This window comes from Gordionus sp. m RMFG-2023, chromosome 5, assembly GCF_954871325.1.
Source record: "Gordionus sp. m RMFG-2023 chromosome 5, tfGorSpeb1-WG-v2, whole genome shotgun sequence".
NCBI lineage: Eukaryota > Metazoa > Nematomorpha > Gordioida > Chordodea > Parachordodidae > Gordionus > Gordionus sp. m RMFG-2023.
The window spans coordinates 27,506,134-27,520,159 of NC_088779.1; the positions used below are offsets into that span (position 1 = coordinate 27,506,134).

General features: G+C 31.6%; 1 protein-coding gene across 1 annotated transcript; it reads left to right on the forward strand.

Moving 5' to 3' along the window:
- The first annotated feature begins 1,493 nt into the window (after positions 1-1,493).
- On the forward strand, positions 1,494-13,693 carry LOC135930313 (uncharacterized). The gene is made up of 16 exons (XM_065467095.1): positions 1,494-1,777; positions 1,920-2,133; positions 3,025-3,274; positions 3,389-3,543; positions 3,635-3,700; positions 3,925-4,019; positions 4,234-4,383; positions 4,434-6,601; positions 6,904-7,083; positions 8,526-8,628; positions 8,758-8,806; positions 9,829-9,964; positions 10,355-10,466; positions 11,062-11,564; positions 13,132-13,242; positions 13,524-13,693. Exons 1-16 carry the CDS (start codon positions 1,494-1,496, stop codon positions 13,646-13,648), a joined length of 4,701 nt encoding a protein of 1,566 aa, XP_065323167.1. The 3' UTR covers positions 13,649-13,693.
- Positions 13,694-14,026: the final 333 nt, after the last annotated feature.

Genomic DNA, 14,026 nt, shown 5'->3' on the forward strand with positions numbered 1-14,026 from the left:
AGATGTTTTAGATGAAATCAAGGCCGGGAATGATTTGGAGAGGCTCGGAGAGATTCTCCGGGAAGTGAAGGAAATGAAGGAGGTCATCAATGCGTTGATGAGGTTGAGCAAAAATTCTGGGAGGTGCTTTAATGTGAACAAAGTAGTTATAATGGTAAAAATAATTACAGGGAAAATAATGGGGTGCTGGTAAATAAGAAATTTGAGGAAATTATCATTTGCCATCGTTGCGGATGGAGAGGACATAAAAAAGATACCTGTGGTCCCAGAGCATAGGTTTAAAGATGGATTTCCGTTAAAGAAATCTGAAATGGGGAGTGCTAATATAAAAATGGTTAGTTTAAACGGGGCCAGATTATGTTTTAGGTGTAAAAAGCCGGGACATGTAGCTGTGGACTGCATGGAAGTATCTCAAAATTCGTGTTGATTATATGATTGCAAGGTAAATCATATAGGAGTTGGGACTCCGAGAGTTCGGAAAAATTTGTATAATAAAACATTTAATATTATTAGTCGAATGATAGAATAAAAATAAGAAATCATTCTCGTAATTTCCCTGAGAGGGAGGTTAGTCGATTTAGGTGGGAACAATATCCGAGGAATATTGTCCGTTATTCTCTCAGAAATTAGGAATTTTATTTGGGAAAAATGTCCCAAAAATCTTGTTAAAAGAAATAAGGTTGTCAGTAAAAAATCTCTAAATTCCGAGTTGAATTTGGCAGATAATATTAATTCTAATGAAATGGTTATTTTAGGTGGAATGAGCATTAATCCTCCGACTAAAGTATATGATATTTTAGTGACTGAGATCTTAGATGGACAATGTTTGTGTCCGAAGGTTAATTTGAGGATTGGCAATAAAAATATAGATATGTTATTTTATACGGGAGCTAGCATCTCGATTATGTCTAGCGAAAATTTTTATAAGTATTGGCCTGAAAAAAAAACTTGAGAAAGAGGCTATGTGCGTCAGGCAATTTGATGGGTCGGAAGTTGCTGTGTTGGGAAAGGCCAAATTGGGAGTTGATCTTAACGATACTAGGTTTTTTCTTGATTTATGGGTGGTGAAGGAAAGTGTGGAAACCATCATGGGGTGGAGTTGGATTGTTCGGTTGGGTCCCTTTAATAAATATAGGAATATTTTTATTACTAGTGATAACGTAATAACTGATGTTGAATGAAAATTTGGATAATACGGATAATAAAATTTGTGAAATTTCGGAGGAGATGATGGGGAAGTTGGTTAAGTTAGATTGTAATGATGACATAAATGAGAAGCAAATTATGGCCGGGGAAATAAGTGAAGGGGATACCGTGAACAGGGCTATTCCTATTTTAGTTAGACAATATGGTATAATTTTTGAGGAAAAATTGGGATGTTTAAATGATTATCAGGTGGATGTTCAACTTAGAGAGGGTTTTTCGCCGATTTTTTTGGCTTGTCGGCGGGTTCTTTTCGAATAAAGGAAGGAGATCGATGAGGAATTAGATAAATGGGTGAAGGACGGCATATTATTCCTGTAGGATATAGTGAATGGGCAACTTCTTTAGTGCCTGTTAAAAAGGCAAATGGTAAATTGAGACTTTGTGCGGATTCCAGGGTCACAGTAAATCGATGGGTTGTGGAGGTTAAATATCCATTGCCTAGGATTGAGGAGATTTTGGCTCAATTAAAGGGGGATAAATATTTTTCAAATGTTGATTTTTCTTCAGCGTATTTACAATTACCTTTGAAGGAAGAAATTTGTAAATTACTGACGATAAATACGCCAAAGGGGTATTTGTTTTTTGTAGATTGCCGTTTGGGTTGAGTGTATCGGCTCCGATTTTTCAAAGGACCATGGCGTCAGTTTTTCAAGGATTGGAAGGAGTATTTTATTATATGGATGATGTGTTAATTACCGGCGACGCCGGAGCAGCATAATCAACGTTTGGGAAGAAGTGTTTAGGAGAATTAGGGACAAGGGCTTGAGAACTAGTAAGGAGAAAAGCGTTCTGGGTGTAACGGAGGTAGATTATTTGGGTCATCGAATAAATGGTATTGAGGTGAAACCCCTTGATAAGAATTTGAAAAATATAACAAATATGAAGCAGCCCAATCATAAGGCGGAGATACAGTCGTTCCTGGGAATGGTGATTATCATCGTTTTGTGGAGGATTTCGCCAAGTTGGCAGCGCCGTTATATGAATTACTGAAGAAGGGAACTCATTTTGAGTGGAAAGGTGAACAGCAATCAGCTTTCGAAGTTTAAAAGGAAAGGATTGGAAAAGAGCCGATTTTAGTTTGTTTTAATAACGACTGGGAGATCATTTTGGCGGTGGATGCCTCAGTAAAGGGGTTGGAGGGGCGTTGTTGCATTTAGTGGATGGTTTGGAGAGACCTATATATTTTTTTTAAATATAAGGTAGGTATTGCTTATTATTTCAGAACTAAAGCTATTATAAAACTAAAAATTATTCATTATTATAATAATAAATATAAATATAAGTAATTATATGTAAATATTTCCGTTTGACATCGTTAAAAAATAATTGCTTAAATTTTGAAATACTTTATAAAAAATTAAAAAAAAAAATTCGTATCAAATTATAGGTAAGATTTTTTTAAAATCTTAATTTATACAATTCCGCAACTAATGCAGTGAAGAATTAGATATTTATACTATTTAAAAAAAAGGCGACAAATCTCCTGCCAAATCAATCATTAGTTATTCGTAGATTATCAAATCGTAAATCGAAGCCTTACTTAAACATTCCTTCGTTTACTATAATTGTCCTTCATGATTTTAATGGAACCCTCTTTTTTTGGAAGAAATGAAATGGTACACGCCAATCATTTAATAAATTATTATATCATATGAACAAATATAATCATATGGCTGGAGAACTAGAACATCAGTATTCAATCTTTAATAGGCAAATACGACATAATTAGTTGGTGTCTTTGGAAATTTTATAAATATTTTTTTTCATCATTCCTTTTTTTTGGAACTCTCCAAGTTATTTTTTTTCAAATAAATAAAGGTTTCGGACCAAAAACCTTTCTCTGGCGATGTACCACTTTACCCCGTCGTCGGGTGGTCCAAAGTGACTCCGACCAAAAAAGACGTTAACAATTTCCTCGGAGACGACCGTCAAACTCCGCTTGCCATCATAGGGGTGCAGCGGGTCAGCAGCGAGAATCTTCTGTATTCCATCAGCCAAGACGTTATCGCCAACGATAACTATAATGCCAATGGCGCTGACGAGGAATTGTTTTTAGGAGTTGAGATCAGTTTAGTCATAAATAATACATTTTTATTTAAACTTTATCAGCACTTCATATTTTATCTTCAAAATTAATTATCGCTAAATTTTTTCCCCTCTCTTTTCATTCATCAAAACAAAGTCGAAGAAAAGAGCGACTTGAGTGGGTTAGAATATTCCACCACCGACCAAGGAGGCAGCGAGCTTGAAGACGAAAATATTAATTACGAAAATTCGGCCCCTTCCAAGAATCATCTTAAGAATATGAACGTTAATGACATATTTAGAAAGCATCAGGTATTGTATATGTAGTATTTGACATTTAAAGCTTAAATAATATGATTCTAATTTCTTTCACTTCCAAGTTATATTTATTAATTTTTTGTAGCAAATTCCGCGGAATATAAAAAAGAAGCTGGTTTGGTTGCTGAAAAAACTAAAAGTCTCCGAAGATGTAAAAAAAAACATAACTATTAAATAACAATAAGTAAGATAATTTGAAGAGATTTATTTTTTGCTCTTACACGTCTATTAATAATATCCTTCCAAACATCGTAATTTAAATCATCATATTTACTAGGCGAAGTTTAAGGAAAAATTAATCAATTTGAAAGGGGAGGGGAAATAAATTTGATAAATGATGGATAAAGATAAAATGCTGATAACATTTTTTTTAAGGAATTGAAAGTTCTGGATCCCTCGTTGATTGTAGATGACCCTTCCGGTTCTATCACCTACAATAATGTCCTGTCAAATACTATCAGGGAAGGCAGGTATATTTATATTTTACTTTTTCAATTTTAATTATTTATTTTTAAAAAAAATAACTCCTTTTCCCTTTTACAATAATATGGTTCTTTATTTCATATTTATTGGTTGGATATACATAACTTGGAAGAATTTAATTTTTACATTTTCTTATGAGTTCGCTTGAAGCGTCTCACGCCATTCTTCTTCCAAATAATGATTTTGGAATTTAAATTTTAGGAAAGAATTCGATATCAAAGACCTGGAAAAGCGGCTGATGAATATGATATTGCGCAAAGGGGTACATCATAATAGGCGTGGTTCTTCTAGACTCATCGAAATGGATCAGCGGATTATCACGCGGAAGAATGGGGAGTTATTTTCCAATGGGTGAGATATATTTATTAATAATTCTTAACCTTTAACCAATTTTTTTTTAGTGGTGAATCGAAAAAAAAAGAGTTAATGGCAGAAGATATCGATGAATTCGACGATTATTATAATGACTACCAACTCGATGCAGACGATTTCAACGTGGACGACCTTTTGTTGACCTCCTCGGGATCGTCCGATTCTTCCTTCACGTCCGCCTCAGGTTCTTCGGGTTCATCTGCCCGTCGCTTTTCGTCTTCGGCTTGTTATTCCAACTTTCGACGCATGGACAATTTTAGCATTCATTCATTGCCACCACAAAGGCCCCTGCTGCTCCCGTTTTTTTCTTCCCCCTCTAATACCAACAATATATCCACAACCAAAACCTTGTTAAATAACGGGTCTTCTAGTAATACCGTCACCAAAATCAAATCTCGCTTTAATGGTCACGATAATTTAGATACAAATCATAATCACCATAATAATGACGATGCCAACAATTACGACCGTGTTCCTTTGAATGATAATTATGGCCACTCCCATACGGATCCCAATCTAATAAATGGCAACCATAAATACAAAGACAAAGAAATGCTGAACGATAATGATAAACATCATCGACGTAGCAATATCGTCAATGTTAATAGCAAAAATAATCTTAAATTCTTGTTAGCCGCTTTGCAGATAGCCAAAACACGTGACTTGGACGTAGACAGACTTAAGAATCAGCACAACAAGATGACCAATAATGATTCGCCCCAAGATGTCAGGCTGGATATCATCAAGAAAACTCTCACTGATAAATCGATTAAACTAAAGTCGGAAAATCAATTTAATCCACCATTATTTGAAACCGTCAAAGGTGCCTCCAATTTTAAAACTAATATAATAAATGATATCAATGCCGAAGCTGGAATGACCGACTCAAAAACTGCAGGAACCATGACGCTCAATGACAAAATCAAGTTAGCAGCTAAGGTAGCCAAGAAAAAAACGGAGTTTAAGTCACGGGGTAAAGGTACTAGCACTCAAATAAGTGAGGCCTGTGAGGGCATGCTCAAAGTTGTCTTTAATGACCATAGAGTTCGAGGCGCCAAAGATAGTTCTGGTATAACAGATCACATCGACGAAATACCTTTAGACACAGAAGATGTTGGTATTAAAGGTAGAAAGCTTTCAATCAAACGTCGCAAAGACAAATTTTTGAATTTGATTAAAGGATCGGCTGCTTTAGCTCAATCCTTTTCTTGCCCATTTAACAAGGACTCCTACAGTGACGATAATAAGGAAGACATTGACGATTCAAATCGATCCGCTAACAAACGCGCAACTTATAAATTTTTGGATCGCAATAAAAGTTTAACCGGCAAATCAAAAAAGGAGCAGGAAAATGAAAATCCCTCGTTCCTGACTCCGGAATCTGATGTAAGCCAAAAGGAAACAGTAACCGATACTGATATATCCGATTATCGCCGACTAAATAATTACAACAACATTAACAAAAAGATCTCTGATAGATGCAAAAAAATATTATCCGATCCAGAAAGAGAGGCGTCCAAGGATACGACAACGCCTGAACAAACTAAGACGGACAAAAAGACAAACCGGTTTGCCATAAAAAAGTATTCCTCCGCACCGCCTAAAAAGTCCTTGATAAATACATCCTCTTCCAAACGATTAACTCCAATAAGCGCATCTCATCACCTTAATCATCTTGTCGCCGGTATGAGCAGATGTTCCACTAACGCTTCCTTCAACGAAAATACTTTAACAAAATCCACGCTAACCGTTGAAATGTTCGAGGAACAGCTTTTGGGCAGGAATAAAGATTTAATATCGGATCATTCCAAGGTCTGGATTGTGCTTGACAAAGACATCGCTTGCTCAAAATTACTTCACGAGAAGTACCTTCTCAATAACATGTGTTCTTTCCAACTTTCATTCCCTTGCGATATCAAGCCTTTCTTCAATTTCCTTATCTCTAAGGTTTACGACAACATGCATAGTTGCCGAACCCAAGTGCCAAAAATAGCCGTTTCTGCCTTGAATCCTGCAGCCGTTCATCACCATAACAACAATTACAACGAGGAATATAAGAATATTCCAACATACACTGTAGTATGTTTAGGAAATGACCGCACTTTTCATTCATTCATTAGATATTTTACAGAGTGCTTCCGGGGTAAGGACGGAGAAATACAGAACAAATTGGCCTTCGCCTTGGTGCCCTTATATCGTAAATCAAAATAAATCATATTTAGTTTATAAATAAAGATTTATTATTTTGTTTAAAGAAGGTATTTTATATGGGTATGCTGTAAAGTGGTAAATTTGTTTATACCCCCCCCCCCCCCCCCTCCACCCTACCACAACCATCTCTTAGAAACAGCAATATTATATACCTATTCGCTCGGGATTATAATTTTTTAAACCTTTTATAGACCATGTTAGTTTGTTCATATTTGCTTCTCCCAAAGAAAGAAGGAAAAAAAAAAGAGAAAGAATTTCAAATATATAAAATAAAATAATTTTTATCAGCTCCAGACACATCATTCGAAAATTATTGCTCATTCTCGTCGATTTGCGATATGATGTGTCGGCTCGACGGCAAATACTCGGAATACTTTGGTGATGACAAATGGCACACCTTTTTTCGCTCGGAAATCAATATCGAGTCATCTGAAAAGACGCAAGAAAAATCCGACGATAATAATTTCGGTAAAGATTTTTATGATGATGGCTGATATCCCTCTTATGGGTCGCCCAGTTTTAATCGTAATATTTTGACCAATCGTTTTTTAATAGTCTTAAAGTTTGAGGTCCCAATGAACCAATAGTATCGGAGGCTATCGGAAACAAATGAGATGTTGTTTAAGTTGTTATATTGATTTTTGAATTTTCTTCTTCTTCTTAGGATTCAGTTAGAGATATCGAAAAAGGATTTCACAACGATCTACGCAAATGTAAGAAGTAGGGGAAAAAATCAGGAATTATTAAATATTTCGTCTTGACTATAATTTTTATTTTTTGTTTTTACTAATGCTATAAACGCTACTTCAAAAAAAATAACGCTTTACTAGTTACAGTAAAAGAAGACGCGTTATTCGCTATTCAAAAGAAAGTAACGCGTTTTGTGTCACTTAAAAAAAATGCTAAATATTATATATAAAATTTTTTAAAAATATTTTTTCCCCCCATAGATATAAAAAATAAAATTATACAAAAATAAGAGTATATTATAAGATAAGTGTTTTTTTTGTTTGTAATAATTTATTTTATCTTTTAAAAACAATTGATCTTCACAATTTTGATCAGATAGTCAGCTGACTCAGAGAATGGGGAGGGGTATATTTAATAAATTAAAATTTTAATTGGATTTATTAAAAATATTTTAAAAAATGATCTTATATTTTCAAATTTTTTATAAATGAATCATCGTCAAAAATCTTCATTCAGATCTTGATCGAATTTTGTATTTATTTTTATTTCTACAAGAATTTCGACTGAGTATATATTTTTAACTTTCATATGTTTTTTTTAAAGATTTGGTAACTGGACATCGAGGTTGAAAAATTTGAATTAGGACACAAATCATTTAATTGATTCAATTACTAAATAGATTAACATTCCTTTGACTGTGATAAAATTATTCAAAACAACAACATAAAATTTGATAAATAAAAAAAAACGAAGACCTTTTGATGGGTTGATCTGAATTTATAAACTCGGCCTTAATTATTTAATAAATATATTTTAAAACAAAAATATAATATATTTGTAAAATTTTACGCTACCGTGACTCGAATATTAAAGAAAGACGTTACTCGTTATTTGAAAAAAGTAACGAATGAATTTCCTTTTCCTCAAAAAAGGTAACGGCGTTACTTTAATCAACGTCACTTCATGTCACTAGGAAATGCTTTTGGTTTTTTTAAAGAAATGTATTTCTGTATCTACTTTAGGCTTTTAATTTTCTACTTTTTGATTGGCAAAAATTTTTTCTATTTTATTGGCATAGGAAAATAAATTTTATTACATTTATAAATAAAAAGTCTCGCTAAATAATTTCAGGTATGTATAGAGGCGCACGCAAAAATCATATTTTTCCCTCATGATTTAAATATTTATGTATAATTTTTTTGTTTTATTTTTTACAAAAGAAATGGAAATAGTTTTCAATCGCATTTTCGATTACCTAAACGATTTGAGTCGCCGAATCTATGTTCCTCTGGGAGAAATCATGTTAAACTTTAACCAAAATCAGTAAGTTTTTTTTCTCTTCAAATTATTATTTTATTAAATAGTTAATATGTTTTAAAAATTATCAATTTTCTTGTTAAATAAAAAAAATAATTTTTTTTTTTCGTTTCATTTTATTTTTCCTCCAATAAGCTTTCACGAATTGGCGGAATCGACGCAAATATTCGTTCCCTTCTTAAACGTATATTTTTTAATGTTTTTTCAAAATAAATAAATATCTTTATAAGTGCACACAAATCGAGGCTTTTACGTTTTGCCGTAATTTTTTTAATAAAAAAAAACGTAACGCGTCTCTTGTTTTAAATTGAGGTTGCCTTTTTTATTAATATCCGTCTTATCAAAAATTTTAAATAAGATTTTTGAAAAAAAAGTATTTGTCTTTGAAAATTATATTATCGTCTGCCTTCTTATTTCTTATAAGTTCTAAATATTCCTTTTTAGGTTATAAGTAAGTTATTTATATTACATTTGTATATAATATTACAAAGCGAAGAATAAAAAAAAAAGTAAATGAACAAGCAAACCTATTTGCGTTTTTTTAAATGGTTGCTAACGCAATACTGTAATTTTACCAATATGCACAAAAGCATTTAAAATGCCTTATTTGCGCTTGCAACGCAGCATTTGAAATGCTCAATTTGTGCGCACTAATTTCTCGGGTTTTACCTTTCTCGGTCCCGATTTGTAGATTTTCCCACGTTTAAATGTTAATAACTGGGACGCGAGAGGGGTCTTTAACATATGATTAAGTAATAGCCATTTATACCGTTTCTTAAAAAAAAACCTGAACTGACTCTTAATCGAAAACTCAAAAAGGTTTGGATACTTTATAAATGCGATTTCTATATTTGTATATATTTATTTTTTAAAAAAAAATTAACTTATAAGAGGAAGGTTTTTATGATGAAATATTTTGTTAACGAAGGAATACTTTATATTAAGTAGAGGTAGGTTCAGCCCTGCCCGCAGGCTGGCCAAAAGAAATTTCGAACCGGGTCGGGCTTGTAGAAAATTAATTCTTCACGGTGCTCGAGCCCGTCATTGTTCATTGTTCATTTTCTTTCTTTTTTTTAAGAACTTGAAAAGGTAGCGATTTACTTATTTTATATATTTTTATTGATCATTAGCATTACTATAATATATTAAATTTTGTGTAAATAAAATTTCTTTTTTAAATAAATAATATTCTGATGAAAAAAAAAGGATGTCAAAATGGTCTTCAACGATAGGATTAACGCTTCCGTGGTCAAATCTCTCATATCAAAGTCCAAAAAATGTTCGCAAAAGGACCCAACCCAATCTTTTAATATCGACAATAACCCTATCATGTCGTTATCGAGTAATTGCCCTACCCTTAATACTTTTCTCGTGTAGATGTTACACAAATTAGGAAGAAAGAATAGAGGAAAAAGAGAGGATATGATATTTCTAAATATTTTTGAATATAATTAATCTCTCAACTAGTTTTGTTAAACGGCCCGAATAAGATTTTAGATAAAATGATATCGTGTAAGCCCGAAGATTTTGCTGATAGACGGCAAAAAGGTTTAAACCTATGTTTGAAAAATTTCGAGGCTTATACATAATATTATTTTGGCTAAAATCTTAATCGGGTCGTTTTTAAAAAATCGACCTAAAATTGGGTCATTTAACAACACTACTCTCAACTCAAATACTTTGACTATCAATGTTTCTTAAATATATTTTTTTTTGGATCACTTCTTCCTAGTGGACGACGAAATGAGTTTCAACAATTATAGTTCCTCAACTGGAAGCTACCTAGAAGATCACCCTAAGAAGAATACTCAATTTTCCCCTCCAACAAATCGTAATAATAATAAGTAATACTTGTACGTTATTATTAAATATTTATTTCGTTTTTAAATTCTACAGGAGAGAGTATCAAAAGGTTGACGAATATTTTATGTGATTATTAATTTTTATGTTCTTTCAGCATGAGATACAGGAAGCGAAGATTAGCCTCCTATTGTGAATGGGGTCTAAGGAGATTTTTTTTAACTCTTGAGAGTGATAATGGTTTCTGATGGGCCATGCCTATTATTATAATTCATAATTTCTAAGGTTTTTTAAGGGGGTTTATATAAGCTAATAAATGATGGAGTCTAAATAATTTTAGCTGGGTGGTATTTGGAATAGCCCAGTAGGGAGAGATTGAGACAGATTGCAGGAATTAAGAAAACGAATATTAAGGGGAATATAATAAATAGATTTGTGAATCGAAATATGAAGAAAGGATTGCAAATAACTAAAAAAGAAATATTTTTATAAGGAAGCTGAATGAACGTATACTAAATCTAGCTTACAAATTGGACATATGCTTATATTTAAAATTATAACTAGTAGTTATATAAATTGGGGATGATATTTGAATCATTTTTACTAACTAGAAATTAAAAAATGTTTTTTTTACCAAAGGCCAAAACTGACATGTGTCAATATTCAGCCTTTAGAATTAACCTTTCACCAACCCAATTACATCCACATGGATTATTGGTATTATTCTCACGAAAATCCATCTTCAAGTAATACAAATTTCGATGCTAACCAAAATCCCAAAACAAAACCAAAACTTAATAATTCTTGCAATAATCCCGAAAGTAATTTCAACAAAAAATTTGAAAGACAATTCGACAAATTAGAAGAACGATTAGACAACGTTATCCACCACAAAACAAATATTCGGAACAAAGACTTGAATAGCAAAATCCCTAAAAATCCAGAAATTATTCACGATAAAGCTTGTCCCGATTCGTTAGAAAATATTAATATGGGGATGATGGAGCGGAAGGAACGTTTACACAAGCGGAGCATTAAAGCTGGTTCCCGCTTTCAGTACATGAGGGTTAGTCGGGAATCGGCCCCGACATCTAACAACTTGCTAACCTTACGTTGCGGTATCAAAGAAAAGAAACAAACATGTAAATTATTAGCATAATATATTAGCAATCATTTATATTAATCATAAAAATCTAACCCTATTTGTCTCGATCTCTAGTAATAAAATTCATTATTCCAATTAATTGAGCTAGATTTTTAAAAAAATAAATTCTTCAGTCTGTGCCATTTTGATCTCCTCGGCTAATTCAATGCTATGAGATAAGTAGGAAGCTTAACTCGTAAAATCTAGTTTTTTTTCTATTTCCCAAATTCTCAACAATTAAATTTAGTATATTAAATCAACCAATAAAATTTGTTAAAAAAACATGATGGGTCATTCCATGACAAATCAACCACAATTCGACTCACCCCCTTCGATTTTTTTTAAAAATTTGGTAATCCAAGAAAGGTTAATTTAACTAAATAGCCTAAATTTTAGTCTACTAACATTTATATTTTCGGAAGGGTTCAGTGGTAAAAATGACATATTTTTACCATTATGCGCCTTCATTCAATTATATCTTAAAAACTAAATTTATAAATAACAAATTTAAAGATTATACTTAAAAAAAAATTTTTTTAAAATGATTTTTCCAATTTCTGGCCATTTTATTTAATATATAAGAACTAAAACATATTTTTTGAAAATATTACGACCTTCATTTTTTTTATAAAATATTTTAATAGACATTACTAAATCCTTCCTTTATATTTATGAAAAAAAATTGGCCTGGGAGGCGGCCAGCTTTCTCAAAATCGATAAAAATGATGAAAAGTGTATAAATATTTTCACGAAAGGGGGTGTCTTTGTATAAAATTATACATTAATCAGTTTTTAATGGTTTTTTTGAACTGATTTATTGTTATTTTCATTTACAAGATGAATAAACCTTTAAATTATACCAAATAGTTAAAAATAATAATCATTAAAAACTAATTTATAACATCCCTTTCTTGAAAATATTTCTTCACTGTCTAATTATTTTTTTTGGGTTTAAGAATGAAGCTTGCCGTGTTCCAGACCGATTTTTTTTATAAATATAAAGGAAGAGTTTAGTAATGTCTACTAAATCTTTTATAAAAATTGAAGGTCATATTATTTCCAAAAATTGTTTTTAGTTCTTAAATATTAAATAAAATGGGAGAAAATTGAAAAAATCAAAAAAAATTTTTTTTATCTTAAATGTAGAATCTTTGAACGTGATTTTGATATTAAATTTGTTATTTAGAATTATGTAGTTTTGTAATTAAGTGAAAGAAGATAATGGTAAAAATACCTTATTTTTGGCACTTTGAACCCGAATATCTCCAAAAATATAAATGTTTTACGAGGCTAAAATTTTGAAAAAAATTGAAGAGGGTCGGCCAAAAATTTCATTTTTACCTGTAATGGACCCGACACTTTTTAAAATACGAACATGGTGTCACCGCGATATTATTATTGGGACACTATATAACGCCGCGAAAAGACACTCTCGTTACTACTGAATGTTTAAGAATTACATATTTATCATGTAAACCTTTTACGAATATGACCTCATAAAGAATATTATTATTGTAAATACAATAATTTACGACTAACTTATATATATATTTATATTTACAAAGTCAAAAATTTGGGCAAGAAAAGCAAGATAAATGAAAACTCTATACTATCCCAAAACAACGTGCAAAGATTAGTAGTTTGCTCCACCAAGAGTTTGACCCATCCTTTGAAAGGTTTTTCTTTATATTATCTTCTTTTATATCAGTAATGAGGGCTTAGGCAATCAAAAACATTTTTTTTTGTCTTGGTTCCTTTTAATTTGGGATTCCAAAGGAAAATTTAATCTTCCTAAGAAAAAGTTCTGGTCCTTTGAAGAAGAGACGTTAAACGTTACCAGAGGGATATTGAAGTTTAATGATTGTCTATAATCGATTGTTTTACATTTATTACGTTGAATTGTTCATTATTTCTTTGTCAAAAAGTAACATATTTTTATTACTACTAATATTTAAAGTAATCGTTGACGGGGTTGAATGGAACGGGGTGAAGTTTTTTCAGGTCTCTTCACAGTGGCAAACTCACATCAAGTATTTTCCCCTTTTGCTCTCACCTGCTCAACCTATACCTTCCAACACCTAAGGGAAATTCAAAGAAACCTAATAAATTACCATATTTTATTTTTTTTATAAAACACCATAAAATGTAAATTTTTAAAAAGCGAAACAAATATTAATAATTTCGAGTCGCAATAATTTGATAATCCCTTTTTCGTCTTTATTTTTTATTTTAAAAATATTTTTTTTTGCATTGTGTCATCAAAACAAGTTCTCAATTTACATAAATCAGTATTGTTATTGTCCAATATTATTTTTAATCAATTATATATATATATTAAGTATGATTATGACAAGTCATTTATGACATGTATAAATAAAGCTGCTTTTGCCTCTTGGAGAGTGATAATGTAATAAATTACAAAAACAAATTTAGTATCTTAATTCGTTATTGTTTTACAGG